At 47.3% G+C, this 17,001-nt stretch overlaps 1 protein-coding gene across 2 annotated transcripts in view; it reads right to left on the bottom strand.

Moving 5' to 3' along the window:
* The window catches only part of PALM2AKAP2 (PALM2 and AKAP2 fusion), a 112,074-nt gene that overhangs the window by 32,792 nt on the left and 62,281 nt on the right, over window positions 1-17,001 (bottom strand). For both annotated transcript variants that reach the window (XM_087822817.1, XM_087822818.1), the window contains exon 3: window positions 11,615-11,745. In XM_087822817.1, the coding sequence (XP_087678943.1) occupies window positions 11,615-11,745 (131 nt within the window). The remainder of the gene's footprint in view (window positions 1-11,614; window positions 11,746-17,001) is intronic.

Raw genomic sequence — 17,001 nt, 5'->3', positions numbered from 1 at the left:
GTGTGAATAAGTCCTATCATTTGAATGCTTAAAGGAAAATTAAAGAATTGATTAGTGGCTTCAAGAATGATGGAAGAGCCCAGCCAGCGTGGCTCAGTGGTTGAGCATCGACCTATGAACCAGGAGGTCATGGTTCAATTCTCAGTCACGGCACATTCAGGTTGCTGGTTGGATCCCCAGTAGGCAGCCAATCAATGATTCTTTCTCATCATTGATGTTTCTATCTCTCTCTCTCTCTCCCTTCTTCTCTCTGAAATCAATTTAAAAAAACATATTTAAACAAACAAACAAAGAATGATGGAAGATTGTATGTGTGTTTGTGTGTGTGTGTACATATTGAAAGAAAATCCGGAAAATCGAATTCAAGTTTTCAATGCGGGCGAGGCTTATGTGTCCGTGGGGGGCCATCTAGTGGCAGGTACAGTCATATTCCACTAACTGAGATAGTATGTCTGGGAATTTAGGTAAAGCATCTGGGAGGAAATTGCTGTCGTTCTGCAGATTTGGTGCCATGTGGTTAATTCAGAAGACAAAGCTCAGTATATCAACACTGAAACGCCAATGGCATAGTAAGTGACTGCGGAGAGACAGGCCCTGCTATGAGGCTGTGGGTACGTCTATGCTGAGGGCTCGCTAAGGAGCTGCTGAGTACCTAACTAAGCTCATAGATGTGCTCCACCTTTAAATGAATCGAACTCAACAGAATCAGCACGTATTGAAGAATTCCAGGATAGAGTATCTCACCTGCCTACATGCAGGGCTTCCTGGGGGATCCAGCTCCTTTACTGCATTAAGATGACGGTTTACAATGCAGCCTTTTAGGGACCCAGTGCAACGTAAAATGACAGGCTGAACTGACTTCATAAGGAAAGAATGCTACTGTTCTGATCACCTCCCCTCAGGGCTCTGCCTCTGGCTAGAGAGAAACAAGATCCTTAGACGACAAGCTCTCTGATGCTGTCAGAAGAGAAAGACAAATGGGTACTAACAGGAGCAGGGAAGCCATTGTGTACTAGGCGTGGCTTAGACACTTTACGTATATTATTAACTCAAGTTAGCCTCACAACAGCCAAAGGAAATACATATTATCAACTCCATTTTACAGATGGTTACATAGCTTGCCCAAGATCCCATAAAGTTAATGAGGTGCAGAGCTGAGATTTTAGACCAAGGTTGGTTGATGCTGGAAGAACATAATCTTTTCACTGCATCTGTAATAAGTCCCTGCTCAGCCTTTTGGAACCCTGGGGGAGGAAGAACCCCCAATTCATGGCAGAACTATTCAGGCCCAAGACAATACTGAAATTTAAAAAACAGCAACAAAGACACAGCTGAGCAGGTCTAGAACTCGGTCCAAGGTTGACAGTTTTCTTTCACAGTGCAGCACTGCCTCCCCCTGGGAACTCTCTCCAGAGCCCTCGACAACCTCTGCCTGACGTTTTCTCTGGCCCAGGCCAGATCTTGGGATTCTGGAGTGATCTGTCTTATCTGCGCTCTCGTGTCCTGATCCATCCTCTGTTGGTAGACTGTCTTCCTCTATCTTCCCAATTCAACTTAAACTGGCCACCTGCCCAGCTGGTTCCCAGCCTACCCTTGACTCCTCTACCTCCTGCTTTCTCTGTATGTACCACTGAATCAGCATCCTAGCTTCACCACCGGGTTTATTACAACTCCCCTGTGCTGAAACTTTTCATCACTCTCCATGGCCTCTAGGATAACTTCTAAGTCCTTCAGCTTGGCATTCGAAGCTCTCTATGATCTAGTTCCAACCTGCTATTCTAGCCCTTTCTCCAGGGCTGCTCCTATAGTTATGTCTGTGATTATCCTGTGCTCAGAGAGACTGCAGGTCCTGTGCAGAAGGACCATCCCATGGCTGCATGTCCGGACCATCGCTCACTCTGTGAGAGCAGCGATTGACTGTTTACTGTCCTTGGTTCCATGCTTTCCCTCCCTTCCCTGGGAGAGACAACATACCAGACAGTGACAGCATCCAAAAGGAGCCAGGCCCCTTCAGCTGTTTACAGTCGGTGGCTGAGCTGTGATGAGCCAAATGCGCTTGGTCAAGACAGAGCAGCGTCCATGACAACCAGTTGACATTGCCAGCGTAGCTCCATTCCAACACCCATGTGGCCACAGTCTCCTAAATGATTGCGTCATCCAGTGAGAAATGTCCAGTGCTAGCACCGGGATCCAACTTGAAGCTGACGGGGCCAAGGCCTCACTGAGGTCAAGGAAGGGCCCCCGTTTTCCAGTCTGGTTCTAATGATATCCATGTGCACTGGCTCCATCTCAGTGACAGCCATTCAGCTCACATCCCAGCACAGCCTTCAGAGTGCATTTCCTGTGATCCTAGAATTTCCTTCTAATTCACTCAGGCACATTAAACTTGACTTAGTTTTTTGTTGTTGTTTTGGAAGTAGAACCATCACTGCTTTAAAAGATTCAGTCATTAAAGTTCTGCGTTGGGACCACAACGTGCTGCCTGAGGTCAAAGCTAACTCTCTCTCTTGGTGGTAAGAAATAATTCTTGGAAGGGGACCTTCTGATATCAAATGATGGGAATCATGAGCAATGAGAACGTAAGTCCAGGAGCTTCAGATCTCTGACTACCCAAAGTCAAGGGACTTTGAAGAGCTGTCTCCCATTATAACTGAGAGGATAATAGGTCTCTTCAGGGTACTGACTGTGCCATTTTCATCTCTGCATCTCTAACCTAGCTCGGTCTCCCCCAGCAGGGACTGTGTCCCGAGAAAGCCACGCTTCCTCCCTGCCAGACTCTGTTGACAGTGTCGTGGCCATGACGGTGCTGGCCAAAGGAAAAGCCAATCAGCTGTAGGATCTCCCCTCCCTTCTTTAAAAACAGGAGGAACAGGCATCCCTCAGAAATGCTGGAAGTTAGTCCCACGTGAAGGCAGAAGGCTGAACAGGCCAATGGCTCGTGGATGATTTTCTAACCATGGAGAGTCTTACAGAATGAAGAGCCAAGTTTTACTTCTGCTTTCCCAGACCAAGACATCTCCCTGGGTCTCCTCTTGTCACCTGACAAAAATTCTCAGCATGTCCCCGGGGACAGTGGTCTTATTCTTGTCCCTATTTACAGATTCAGCGGGGACATTAACTGATTTTCTCAAGATCAAAACCAAGATATGTGTCTGTGTGGCTAATACTAAAATGTCAGAGTTTTAAGAGTCCTGTCCTTACAGCAGATTACCTCATATGGGAGGCCCGAGTTATTTATGAAACAGCTGCTCCCAAGGAAACCGTATCATTCTAGGGCTTTCACTTGCAGTTTGTGATTCCTTGTCAGGGGCTGAGATTGCTTTTGCATTAGCTACAGGGAAAGAACAGCAGCTCTGAAAGGGCACTGGGGACCCGGGTTTAGGGCCAGAAAGACGTTGGCTGGCTGGGTCATTCAGACAGCCCTGGGGTCTGTCCCAGCCTCAGGTTCTTCACCTTTAAGGTGAGAAGGGTGGGACAGGACTTAGGCTAAAGACTCTCCAAGGTGTGTTTTTTTAGATATAAAGATGAATGGTGCAAAAGATGGCAATGACAATATTTAAACACATAGGCAGAAAGGGGATCTTGAGGCACATACTCTTTGCTGTTTGGTTTGCAGCAGGCTTCTCAACTCTCTGTGGGGAGGACTGGGGTTTGCTCCCAACCCACCGCAGACTAGCACTTGTCTTGTACTAGTACTTGTACTAGGACTCGTGTCATGACACATGCCACTCACCACTGGATGCGACAACACCCAAACTGGTCTATTCAATGAGACAGGTCCAATGATCACCCGATGGGTCGCCATGGTTTGTCAAATTGTCATTAAAGTTTCCAAACACCTTACTGGCAACTTCTGTTCTCATCTCGTCATAGCTGGTAATACACAGTTCCTGACCTGAGACAGTCCAGGGCCGTGCTCTGACTAGCACTGGGGTTAGCCGTTTTCCTCTAACAGGGCATCCCTCAGACAACTAGATGGGTTTTTAAAATAAGGAACTGGAAAGTACACAGTTACTTAAAAGACATAATCTTCTCCCTGGCCAGTGTGGCTCAGTGCTTAGAGCATCAGCCCGTGCCCGAAGGGTTGCAGGTTCGATCCCCAACCCAGTCAGGGCATGTGCGGGAGGCAACCAATTGATGTGTCTCTCTCACATCAATGTTTCTCTCTCTCTTCCCCCCCCATAAATATCAATGGAAAAAAATATCCTTGGGTGAAGATTAACAAAAAATAAGAAATAAAAATAAGGGGAATAGGATATAGGTAAACCCCTCCTGATAAACTTGCCCCAAACCTGCGCCTCCTGTTGCTGTGCACCGCTCGCCTCTCCCCTGCCTGGAATCCCCACTGTTAGGGCCCACACCTGGGGGGAGAGATTCAAACACTCCTTGAGGATGTGATGACAGAAGTTGCTTCTAGTGTGGGGGACACGAGGGCCGCTTCTTCTAGTGTCCTAGTGATGGCGGTGTCAAGTCGGCCTGCCCAAGCGTGTCCGCTCCCCGGCACAGCCTGTTTGGGGCCTCCTGGTCACCAAAGCCACCAGCCTTGACTGTAAGAACTTGATGCTGTAAGACCGCCAGCTGTCCTCGCTGGGAAGGACCCGAGAGACCGCCCACTGCCTTCAGAAAGCCCAACTGTGAAGACTGTTCAGGAAAATATCAACACGGCCCTTGATGTTTTCAGTCCACCAAGAATACAAAGGGGTTGGAAGTGACCACATTACAAGCTACAGGGGAAGAAAAATACTATTTTCACAGCTTTTTGCAGAGGGCAAACCTGAGGGATGGCAATTGGGGGCCAAAAAGCCCGGGACCAGCTGCCAAGACAGTTGACTTTTGCACAATTCCTTCAATTACAGCAATTACTCCACGGGCTGGAAAATGTAAGTGTTCTCCAAAGGTGGCTCTTACATGGCCTCGGTGTGTGGATGGAAGTCTCCCGCTGTTTTCATAGTTCTGGGCACTTCAAACCCAATTTACCTGACCAGTAATGAGGCAATTACAGTGAGTGAGGCAAGGAGCTTGGGAAACCTCTGGCAGCGGCTCTTCTACTGCTGCCCCGAAGAACCACAAGCGCAATGTGGGCTCGCTCGAGAGCCCTGTCAGAGTGCTCCCTCCCTTGCCTGCCTCAGTTTCCCAAGCTGACCACGGGCCAAGGGCATCCAGACCTCAGGGGCTGTCAACAGTGACTTTTCTGTGTGGCCCCAGGAGGGCGGCAGGCTAGGGACCACAGAGCGGGTGGAAACTGCAGAGAACATAACTCTCATCCCAAAGGAGAATCCTTTATAATGGTGAGAGCTGTTCCAGTGGGGACTTGGGTGTTACTTTGAGAGGAAGTGAGCTCCCTGTTAACTTCGGCCTTCGGGAAGAGACCGTTTATTGACTCCCACTCACTGGGCTTATTGCAAATTCGAGTGTTTACCTGGACAGCACCTCAGTTATGCATCCTCTAAGATGTCACGGTTTTAGGGGCTGCCGTAAAATCACTGCCTGTGCAAAATCAGTGCAGCGTTGGAGGCAACCAATCCTTTTAAACTCAGAACTGACGTTAAGGGCTCAGTGCTTAAGAGAAGCCTCATATTTTCAAGTAAGTGAAAGGCTTTATGTCAGTCTGTACCGAGAATCATTATTATCTTCATAAATCTTTTTAGGATTCTATATTCTGAATCTACTTGATGGGTTATTTTATCTTAGTATCAACACTTGTAACTCCAGGCTTTAGTGCAGTGGTTCTCAGTTGGGGGCTATTTCTCCCCAGGGGACATTTAGCAGTGCTTGGTCATGTTTTTGATTGTCTTGACTAGGGGTTGGGGAGGGAGTGGTGCTACTGGCGTCTACTGGGTAGAGGTCGGGGATGCTGCTAAATATCCTGAAAAGCACAGGACAGCCCCCACAGTAAAGAATTATCTAGCCCCAAATGTCAATAGTGATGCTACTGAGAAACCTTGTTCTAGAAAGATGGAGGGAAAACAATAACAGTAGCAATACTTGTACTTGCTGACAACCTTTTGTACTTGGCACTTCACAAATTCCATGATCTCTACACGTTACCACAACTCCTCATTGTGAACCCCAGTGTACAGGTGAGGAAACTCAGTCCAGAGAGGTTATATGGTTTGTCTAAGGTCAAACAACTCATAGATGCAGAACTAGGACTCTGACCAAGGTCAAACTCTAAGGTCCAGGTTCCTGATCAGCACGCTATGCTGGGATCCCTTTACATAATCACACACTGTTTCCAACAGGGATGTAGGCTGTACACATACAGCCAAGAAAGTGGGCTCAGGAGCAAAGGGCTCCAGAGAGACAAAGGAAAGAAGCCTCAAGTGGGGCCTGTGCTTCCTGAAGGGACCTGAAGGGGGCAGCCTCACCAGTCACCATGACCGCTCCCAGTGGGTCCGGCCCAGCCCCTTGCACACATGCTACACTGCTTCCCCGAGGAGCACTTGTGGGGGCAGAGGAGGGGGGAGCATGTTACCTGCCCATTCACCCGCACCATGAGGTGAACCTCAGTGTCATTTCACTGACTATCACAGGCCTCAGGCATTTGTAGCTTAAAAGAACAACTTGCGTTGAGATTTTTGACCATGTGCTTTGGAGTTAGGCAGAGCTGAGTTCAAGTACTCACTCTTTCACTTATTAATGGGGTCATTTTAGGCAGCACGTTACTTTACCTCCAAGCCTCAGTTCCAACTGTCTTATGGGCATCATCACAATCGCTGCTACTTCATGGAGTATTATGATGAAATGAGAAAATTAATGAATTAATGGGGGCGGAAAGCCAGGTCAGTAACCAGATCAGAGTAAGAGACCAATAAATATTGGATGATATAGTGATATCACTATATAGTTTATAGTGTATATAGTTTTATTTTGGTGAAACAAAGACAATGGGGCAGGAGAACAGGGCTGGATCGCCGAATGTGGCTGTGTGGGGTGGGGCACAGGCTGGGAGGGCACAGATGTGGAATGCCAATGTGGAGTGCTCCACTCCCTGCTGAGAAAGAACAGTGCATCCTGGAGTCAAAAATAGCGAGTAGGAAGAACACAATAAATCCCAAGCAAGTGTCCGTTGCGATTCCAATGAACATTTCTGTGGTTGCCTTTTCTAAAACAGTTATTCATGGGTGGCTGTCTTCTTGGTTGCCAAAATCCCATAATACAGCACACACAGGCTTATGCCTGATTTCGCCGGTCTTCTGCTCTGAGACTTAAGAATGTGGAAAATTAAGTGAATCCTGGTATCCATCAGAGACCAACAGAGGCCACTCAGAATCTTAAATCAGAAAAGGAAATGAACCAGTCTACTTGCATCTTGAATTTTCTTTTTAAAAGTTGCCCTCTCTGGCTTTGCAGCCGAGACTTCAATATTTTATTCAATGGATATCTGATGTGATACATTTTAGAACTGACAGCTGTTCAGATGAATCAGTCACCTCTGTGATGAGTCAGTTATACAAGGGCTTTTGTTTCCTGAGAACTTAACCTCTTTCCCCCATTCTGGCCTGCCTCTAAAACCACTTCCTTCCACAATAATGACATTTCTCTGCACAGGTATATTTGTTCAGAGACGGGATCTCTAGCCAGCCTCTTAAATGAGAGGATCTGAGAATACCAGAGCTGGAAGATCCTGAGAAAATTGTCACTGAAGAGATGAGAAAACCAGCGAGAATGAGACACTCGCCCAAAGTCACATAGCAAATTTTTAGCAGAGCTAGAATTAACATCCTGGCTTTGTGACAGCTCATTCCATTTCCATTCACTACTCCACAAGGTTTCTCAACTTAGCTGGGGTAATCCAAGGCAGGAAGCAAATTTTCCCCATATTTCTCACTAATCAAAGGAAGTTAGGAATACTGTATTTCAAACACTTGAATAAACCTTGATGACATTAGAAAGAGAATCTGAGGTGGGAAAATCACAATGCAAATGACAGGGCTTGTTGATTGGAGCAGACATGAAGTAGACAGGGCTAGTGTGGATCCAACTGCCGAAAATCTCCAAAAGCATCAATGTGAGACTCCCGTGCGGCCCCCAGGGACCCATCACGTACAGTGAGGGTGTGGACAATGGTTGACAATGGGCCCAAGCCAGAAACCATCCTTTGGGCTTTCTCAGTATGGTACTCCAATGGGAAATAAAGCATACAGAAGACGTGGCATTCCAACTTTTTAAAAAAGAAAAATTTTTAAAGAAATCTGTGTACAGATTTTGCTTTCAACAATTCTGACTTTTTAAAGTCTGTTTTACTTCTGGACTTTAGAAAACCAGGAATGTAATCAATAGACTGTACCATCCTGACATTGCCCCAGGAAAAGTTGTGCAAAAGAATGACAGCCTATTTATCCATTGTAATGACCAGCTCTCTTCTTCCTTTCCTGCCACCTTGATGTCATCACTTCAAAGCTATAGTGCTCTCAATTTCAATCAGAAATCTTTGAAAAAACTTTCTGATCTCTGGTAAAATAGCCAGCTTTCCTGACCTGTATAATTTTTAGTCTGGTTAACCAAGGGTGTTTCTAATCAAGTTCAAATGGAAGCCTGGCTCCACCGTGGGGCCTATGACAGAGGACCTGAGCTCTTTGCTTGATAGATAGCTCTATTCCCACCTACAGGAGTCCCAAAGCAGGTTTCAGATTTCCTTGACTCAAAGCACTAAGGCTTAGAATCAGCCTAAAATCAAGGGCCAGGGCTGTCCTTCTTTATCTGTTTGTGTGAAATCAATTTTCTTATACACTATTTACTTCTCACTTCCCTTGAGGGCGTCTTGGTATTAAAACGGGATTTCATTTTATGATCTATTCCTTTTTCCATTTACAGCAATTGTTCTTGAAACTGACCATGCAAAAGTATTACCTGGAGCATTCTTTAAAACAACATAAATTACAGGGCTCCTCTCTTGGGTAACCGAATCCAAATTTCCTGGAATGAGGCCTGAGAGTCTATATTTATAAAAAGCTTCCCAGATGATTGTACCAGGATTTATAGTCTAGTTACATATTTCCTTCCTTCCTTCCTTCCTTCCTTCCTTCCTTCCTTCCTTCCTTCCTTCCTTCCTTCCTTCCTTCCTTCCTTCCTTCCTTCCTCCCTCCCTCCCTCCCTCCCTCCCTCCCTTCCTCCCTCCCTCCTTGTGAGCTGGCCTCCAGATCTAAGCACTGCATATAACAGTTTGGGAAGAGAGACAACACTCTCATTTCCAAACTACTAACAATTCGCAATTCACATTTTGGAAGAAAACATGTCTATAAACCTGAAACTTCTTGTCTAGCTACTGGCACTATAAAGAATTTTGGAATTCTTCTCCTTGAAGATGTCTAGGGAGATAGACATACGTCTAATTCTCATGCCTTAAGCCTTCATCATATTCAGAATGGCCCAGACTTAAAAAATTAAGATGTGGCCTACATCCTATGTACACTTGAAGTTCTGAGTTAGGTTGCTATTATCTTTTCTTGTTCTAAACGAAATGACCCAAATTTCCCTTAGTCTCTCTTTGTAGGCACCCTTCCTGTTCTCTGAGTACTGTTCTCTGTTGCTCTTCTGGCTCTTCTTATTACTCTTGGTTCCCCAACAGGGACTAAAATACCTTCAGGGCACAACTGTACTAATATGCTTTATAGTTTGAAAAGAATTCATATATCTCTAGGAGAATCTAGTTTGTTGCTGGGGAGGGACTTAGACTAGTGGACTGAAATCTACAGATCTACAGATTACTGTTTTGCTTCCAAGTTTCCATTAGATTTCTTTATTTAACGGTTTAGCTGCAGCTAATCTGTAGATGGTCTCCAGATTCTTATTACATAAAGATCAGATTCTGAATTTGATCTCTAAGTGCACAACACTGCCCCACCCCAAACCTGAACCACAGGTCTTGCTGTGAACAGACTGCCCAGGCCACCTGGTCCCTAGGATTTTTCCGAGTTGGACTGGAGAGTAAACTCCCAGGCCTGCTCTCCCAGGCAGGGGTCCCCCGATGCATGGTGCGCCCAGCCTCGATTCTTTGGTGCAGTACGTAGCCATAGAGCATCTACTTGGCGCCAGACCCATCTGTTGTGATTATGTTAAACCAGTAAGAAAGGGACAGGAAAATGACTGTCCCTTTTAACAAGATAAAGAGATCCTGTATGGTGTCAACTGTCACTGTAGCAGAAAGAACCATGGACTTGTCACTTTGAGACTTAAAACCAAACCTCCTATGAAACCATTTCTCAGCACTGCCTTTTCCTCTCCAATGTATTGTCAGTATGTCCAGTAACCCTTGGCTCCCTCATCTTGTCTAAGATGCTGTGAGCTGAGCCACTTCCGAGCTACTACATCCTGCCCCTCACCTTTCTATTCTCTGGGTTTCTAAGAGGAAGCCCTTTCCTTTCCTGGGGTCCTGGAGGGTCTTCACCTCACATGCCTATGTCAGCATTTACAGAATTAAAATTTTCTTCTTCCAATACCACACACACACACACACACACACACACACACAAATGGGTGGGGCAAAAGTAGGTTTACAGTTGTGAGTACTCAAAACACAGAGTTTATTCTTGTACTCTTTCTTGTTAATTACTGAATTGTTTTTCCATACTAACAACTGTAAACCTGCTTTTGTCCACTCCTGTATATAGCAAAGTTTAGCCAAGCTGCTCTGAGAGTTCTTTAAAGGACATTAGGGCCCCCCAAAAACAGGGACATAGGCCCCAGGGCTTTTCCCCTTTGGTAACATTCCTGGAGTCCCCTAGGTACTCTCACAATCTTCATTCACTCTTGGGTATAAATGGCTGGTAGCAAGTTAGCAATCACTCTTTGTATTTTACAAGAGCTCATAACCTCAGGGGAAAGAGAGGAAGGGCTCCAGGGTGAGATTTCAGGCAGAATTCGGTGGGACAGGGTGGAGGGGGAGAGTTGGTTCTAAGGCAGCTACACTCACCACCTCCCACCACCACCTCATATATCTGGTCTGGTGTCCTGGGACCTGTCGTGGTTACTGTTCCCACGTTGGAACCTACATGTTGCTCCTGTGTGAGCCCGGCCAGCCCCTGGAAGGTCACTTATCTCCCAGACCGGAACGTTCAGAACCTGACTGAGGACCGTAAAGGAAGCAACTCACCCTCTGAGCAGTGAAAGTCGGCAATACGAAGTTATTTCTGGAGCACAGGCAGACACCTACAGGGGGGTCCCCATGCAGCACCCCTGCACCCTTCCTTTCAATCCCCAGACCCTTGGTCACAATTTTCCCAGGTCACATTGATCAAACGTAGCAAACTGAAAACAGTCCCACTGTGTAGCAGCAGTGACAGCTAACAGCCTGGGCCAAAGGAGCAGAGAGACGAAAGCTGATAGGAAAAGTCAAAAAGGGGCGTTTAGTGAAGGGCCAAGGGGCTTACCACACCCTCTCTGGTCCCTGGAGATGTCACTGAATTGTCTTACAGCCCGGCACAGTAATTCTCACTGAGACTATAGTTCTGAATTCTCCAGGTCGTTTAAACGGTGTCAGTGTAGCCTGGTTTGGAAGGTGATTCTCAGTCGCGGGGAAAGGGCGGCTGCGCTGAGCACGCCCCCTCCAGGGCAGCCGTGTCACTGCACCGCGAAACCGCCACCTGGGGGCCCTGGGCGGGAAGCCACCTACCTCTGAATGTTGTCTTCCAGCTGTTTCACTCGGAACTCCTCCTCCTCAGACTGCCGCCTCCGGGCCTCCTCCTCCTCGGCGGTCCCGGCAGGCACCCCCTGCAGCAGCCACTTCTCCCGGAGGAGTTTGGACTGTGGGAGAGAGACAAGAGAACAGGCCGGATGGCACCTTTCGGCCGCGGCCCTGCCTGGCTGCGCCCCCTGCAGCCTCCCTCCCGCCCAGCCCCCGGAGGGGGGTTTACGTCTACATTTGCTATTGCAAAACATTTCGAAAGTGTGCAGAAAAACAGAAGGCCCTGCAGAATGAATGCCCATCTAACCTCCTTTAGATTTAACAGTCATGAACAGTTGGCCATGCTTTCTCACATATATTTTTCACCAAAGCATTATAAAGTAAATAACAACCATCATGCTATTTCACGCATACGTATTTCAGTACGAATTTCTTTTTTTTTTTTTGATAATCCTCACCCGAGGACATGCTTAGAGAGAAGAAGGGAAAGCGAGAGAAACATCAATGTGAGACAGAAACATCGAGAAGTCGCGTTCCATTCAATCCCCAACTGGGGATCAAACCCGCAACCCAGGCTCGTGCCCTGACCAGGAATGCAACTGGCGACCTCTCGGTGTACGCGACAATGCTCAGCCGACTGAGCCACACCGGCTGGGCCAGTATGAATTTCTTTTTAAAAAATGACATATTTTTATGCAACTACAGTTGCATTATAAAATTTCCTAAGGTCACCTAATAGTCTATCTAAAAGTCTTCTTTATAAAAGATTAATCTATACCATGCCTCTTCTTAAAAACTCTTCCACGACTCCTACCTGTCCTCAGCAGTGGTCTCCTAATGGCATTCAAATCATGCGCCCACTCTGTGCCAGGGCCCTGATATACTATGGAGTGAAATGAAAAGTTTTTGTGTTTCAGGTCCGTTGTTGGGAAGGAGTGATTACTGATTTGAGAAGGGAAATGAAAATAGCTCAAGAAAAAGGCATGTTGAAACTCCCTAAAATAAAGAGCAAGATGAAGAAAGTAGGTAAAATAGTTTTTAATTTGGGTTTCTATTACATAGACCCTAGATGGCAGGTGGCAGCTACTGGATGTCTGCAGAGGCTGGACCCTGGGCACCATGGCAGAGTGTTCCTGTAGACAGATGGATGGTAATAGAAATGGGCCACTGTGAAGACTCATGGCCACATCTGCCAGAAGCAGGGTACGTGGCCATTTCTTCCCAGCAGCAACAGGAGTACAGCACTGAGTTCCTTGGCTCCCTGACAGCACCTCTATCAGAATCTTACTTAACCTCCTGAGGCAGGGCGAGCAAGATGAAAGGAAAGGGAGCTCTCAATGACTAAGAGCCAGGCCGTGCATGGCTCAGAGCCAATTAAATGTCATTTGCAGAAATGAGAGCGTGGGATATGTCTCTAAGATTGTGGGCACAAAACTCATGCTCACTGCAGTTTCCTTTCTGTTGCTCTTATGAGCAAAAGATGCGCAATTCCATAGACTCTCGTTTTTACATGGGATTCAGGGCTTCTTATTATGAACCCATAAGATGATAAATTACAGTTCACCAGTGGTTCTGATTCACCAGCCCACTAAGAAAGTCCAGCAGCCATTCAGCACCGGGGAGACCCTGCCGGATGCACACAGGCAAGTCCTGCTGGCTGGAAATCCCGCACTTGCAGAAGGACCTTCTGTTAGCAATGCTGCACCACTGTGGTGTCCAGGTAGCCATGGTTTTCTCTGGTGTTCTTCTTGCTTTTTAATGATAAACCATTGTTGGTGGAGATCTGTTTGCTTATTCTTAGAGTACACAGAGAAGCATATTTATAGCACTTCACCTGTAGCTTTCCATTAATTAGAGACAGGAGTCTGTCCATATGTAAGGCATTCCTAACTACTACTAAAGGGACTGTTGGCAGGAACCGACGACCCCTCACTCCAGCATGCTTAAATAGTGACACATCCATCATTCACTGGCAACACACTGCCTGCAAATGTACTATATGTAAATAGTTTGCAACTTCTGCCAAGGAAAGTATACAAAAGTATTTAAAAATTTACAGCGCATTTAAAAATAGTATAAAATTATGTGTAAAAACTCACAGCGTAATTTGTTTACTTTGCTGCTCTCACTTATGAGCTGAATTGTGCCCCATCCCCACACTCACATGTTGAAGTCCTAACCCCTACTACCTCAGAATGTAACTGTATTTGGAAATAGGGCCTCTAAGGTTAAAGGAGATCATTGGGATATGCCCTAACCCAATAGGACTGGTGTCCTTACAAGAAGAGGGATTAGGAGACAGACATGCACAGAAAGAAGACCATGTAAAGACACCTGAGGAAGAGAGCCATCTACAAGCCGAGGAGAGAGGCCTGAGAAGAACCAAACCCTGCTGACACCTTGACCTTGGACCTCAGCCTCCAGATGTATGAGAAAATAAATTTCTGTTTAAGCCACCAAGTCTATGGTATTTATTATGACAGCCCTCGCAACTACTACACTCTCCAAGGCTTTATCTCTTTCCATTGTAAAATGGGAATGGGTGGGATAAATTGGCTGGGTGTCCTAACTGGACTCCAGAAGGAAAAAAAATTCAGAAGCACTGTTTTCCACTCAAGCCACTCAAAATTCCCCACACAGATCATGCTCACACACAACAAGAGGCCGTGTGGAACAGTAATTAACAGCCTGGATTCTGGAGCCATTCTGCCCACTTATTAGCTGTGTGGTCTTGGCCAGACTCTTTAGCCTCACTGAGCCCCAGTTTCCCCATCTGTGAAACGGGCATGACAACAGAGCCCATCCCAGGTTTGTTGGAAGGATTAAATGAGTTCATACACTGAAAGTTCTGGGCCCACACTCCGCACTAGAGAAATGTTTATTACTGTTGTTCATCTGGCTCCCTTGGCCTCTCCCACTTTCACCAGAGAAAGAGCAGGTGAGATGCCACCCGAGAAGCCTTCTTCCACTCGGCGGCTGGGTCAGTGGCTCTGCTCTGTTTCCGTTGGCAGAGAACATGCTCGAGAGCACGTCCCTACTGTCCTCAAATTATTTCTTCTTAGCTCTTCCCCCCGTTAGACTCCCAGCTCCTCAAAGGCTGGGACTGGTCCTTAGTCACCTTTGCATCTTCTTGTCCCATGTACCCCAGGTCCAGAGATGAAGTGAGTAAACGGGTGAACTGGAAAATTCTCTATTTTCTTTCCCTCTAATCACTTGGGGGCAAGGTGTCACACTTTCGGAGTGCTTCCTGTGCTAAAATGTTTGACAGTGACCTGGTTCAACCCGTAGAAGGTAAAAACCTTATTAGGATACGGGGAGACGGATATGCTGGCAACCTCGGGCCTGCTGTGTGGACCTTTCTGGAAAGGCAGCCAAAGGCAGTTCCGGTTTTCCCTGCCCAGCCAGGGCTTCTTGAAATGCAAGAGAGGGCTGCCCTTGGGGATGTTGTCTTCTCTCTTCCACCACGGGCAGGGTCTAACTCCCTCGCTCTGGCTGAGTTAGCCCCCCGTCAGTCAGTGCCTGTGACGAAAGCAGCCTGGTGACCATGATCACGGGAGGCCCATGTGCCCCCGGATCTGTCTCTTCTCTGGATATGGCAGTGACATCCCCAAAACACCCCCAGCAGCTGCAGCCAGGAAGAGAGGGTTTAACAGAACTAGACGGCAGGCAGCGTCTCGGGGAAGTGTGTTGCACAAAGGTGATCCGACAGGGCAAAACCGAAAAGCAGAGCTGGTTTCCCACTGGCTCCGAAGTCAGGGGAAGCCACCATGTCAAGTGCATTGGCCTCCCAGGCTTCCTGAACCCGCCCGGGTCCTCTCGCGCTGCGTGTGAGGGCCGACCGCGTGGGAAAGGTCTCCGAGCGCTTGGACATGTGGGCGGAGGCCTGAGATACTGCACCGTGCACCCTGATCACGCACACCCACCAGAAGGCCCGCTCCCCTCTGTTCCAGCTCTAACCGGCTGCCCGCGTGTCTCAGGATTAAGTGGCAAGCAGAGCTCAGCAGAAGTGATAACTGAAAGTGAAAACAATTTGCCCTTTTTGTGCAAATAACACACATAAAAAATGTATCATAGCCCACGGGTGCTAAGAACTTTCAAAACTTCACAGATGCTGCCCTGGCCGGGTGGCTCAGTTGGCTGGGCATCGTCCGTACACCAGAAAGGTCGCAGGTTCGATTCCCGATCAGGGCACTTACCTAGCTTGTGGGTTCAGTCCCCGTTGGGGTACGTACAAGAGGCAACCAATTGACATTTCTCCCTCTCTCCCCCTCTTTCTCTCTCTCTCTCTGCCCCTCTTTCTCCTTTCCTCTCTCTATGACATATGCTTGGGTGAGGATTGAAAAACAAGAAACAAACTTTGCATTTGTCAAGTGGATGCGACTGTGAAGGGTCAAGACAAGGAAGGAGCAGAGAGCTGGCGGTAAAGAGACGGAGCCTTGCCCGAGGCTCCCGGAAAGCAGGGCGGGGAGCAGGCCTGGAGTAAGTCTGGTCCTTACTCCAGGGGCCCATCCAGCTTTGTAAAACAAGAAGGGGACAGGGCCTCTCAGAGGGCAGCACGCGTCTGGAGCAGCAGGAGAGCTCGCTGACAGTCTCCAGGGCCCCACTCCAGAGACGCTACTGCTGTAAGTCCAGGGCAGGGCCCGGGAATCTGAATTTTAACAAGCTCCCAGGTGAGGCTGCTGTTGACGCTGCTGGTCTGGGGACCATAATTTGAGTAGCACTGCATGAGGGCCTGTGACTATCCAAATGCTTGAAGAATGCACAAGCTCTCCCGCTGGCTAGCCGGACACAGTAACCCCAAAAGGAGCCCCTCATGCTCCCCCATCTCGGGCGCAGCAGTGCCCGCCTCCCGTCCATTCCCTACGTGATAGAAAGGATGAGACATAAAGGTCCCTTTACGCTGCAGACCCTGGCTGTCTGTTCAATATTTTAAAATTTGACATTGGCCTTTCACACACACTAATAATCAAGAAAAGTCTAAAATTAGTGATAAAGGCTCGTAATAGAGAGACACACTATAATATCTTTGCAGCAAGGCTCCTGATACCTTCAGGCTATTCAGCAAATGACCTTGGTGGGTTGACAATAACTATTTCACAGGGTCGCAATTCAGTCTTTGACTTTTTTTTTCCCATTCCGTCTTCTTGAAAGAAAAAGCTGTGATTTAAAAAATATGATGACAATTTTCATAGCTTGGATTCGAGGAAAACTCTAGTCAGGGTCCCCTGCTCATGAATAAGTAATTCAAAGGCAGCTTATGTCGTGAAGAGGCGGTATTAGCAATTTATTCTGACAGTGCTGACTCTGTCACACAAACCTTTATAAATGTGACAGTCCCAGAGGAACTCATGTGGCAATACGTACTGTGCTGGGAC

Source organism: Miniopterus natalensis, chromosome 12, assembly GCF_054644295.1.
Source record: "Miniopterus natalensis isolate mMinNat1 chromosome 12, mMinNat1.hap1, whole genome shotgun sequence".
NCBI classification, from domain to species: Eukaryota; Metazoa; Chordata; class Mammalia; order Chiroptera; family Miniopteridae; genus Miniopterus; species Miniopterus natalensis.
The sequence above is the reverse complement of the archived record's forward strand: the minus strand, read 5'-3'. Positions and strand labels throughout refer to the sequence as shown.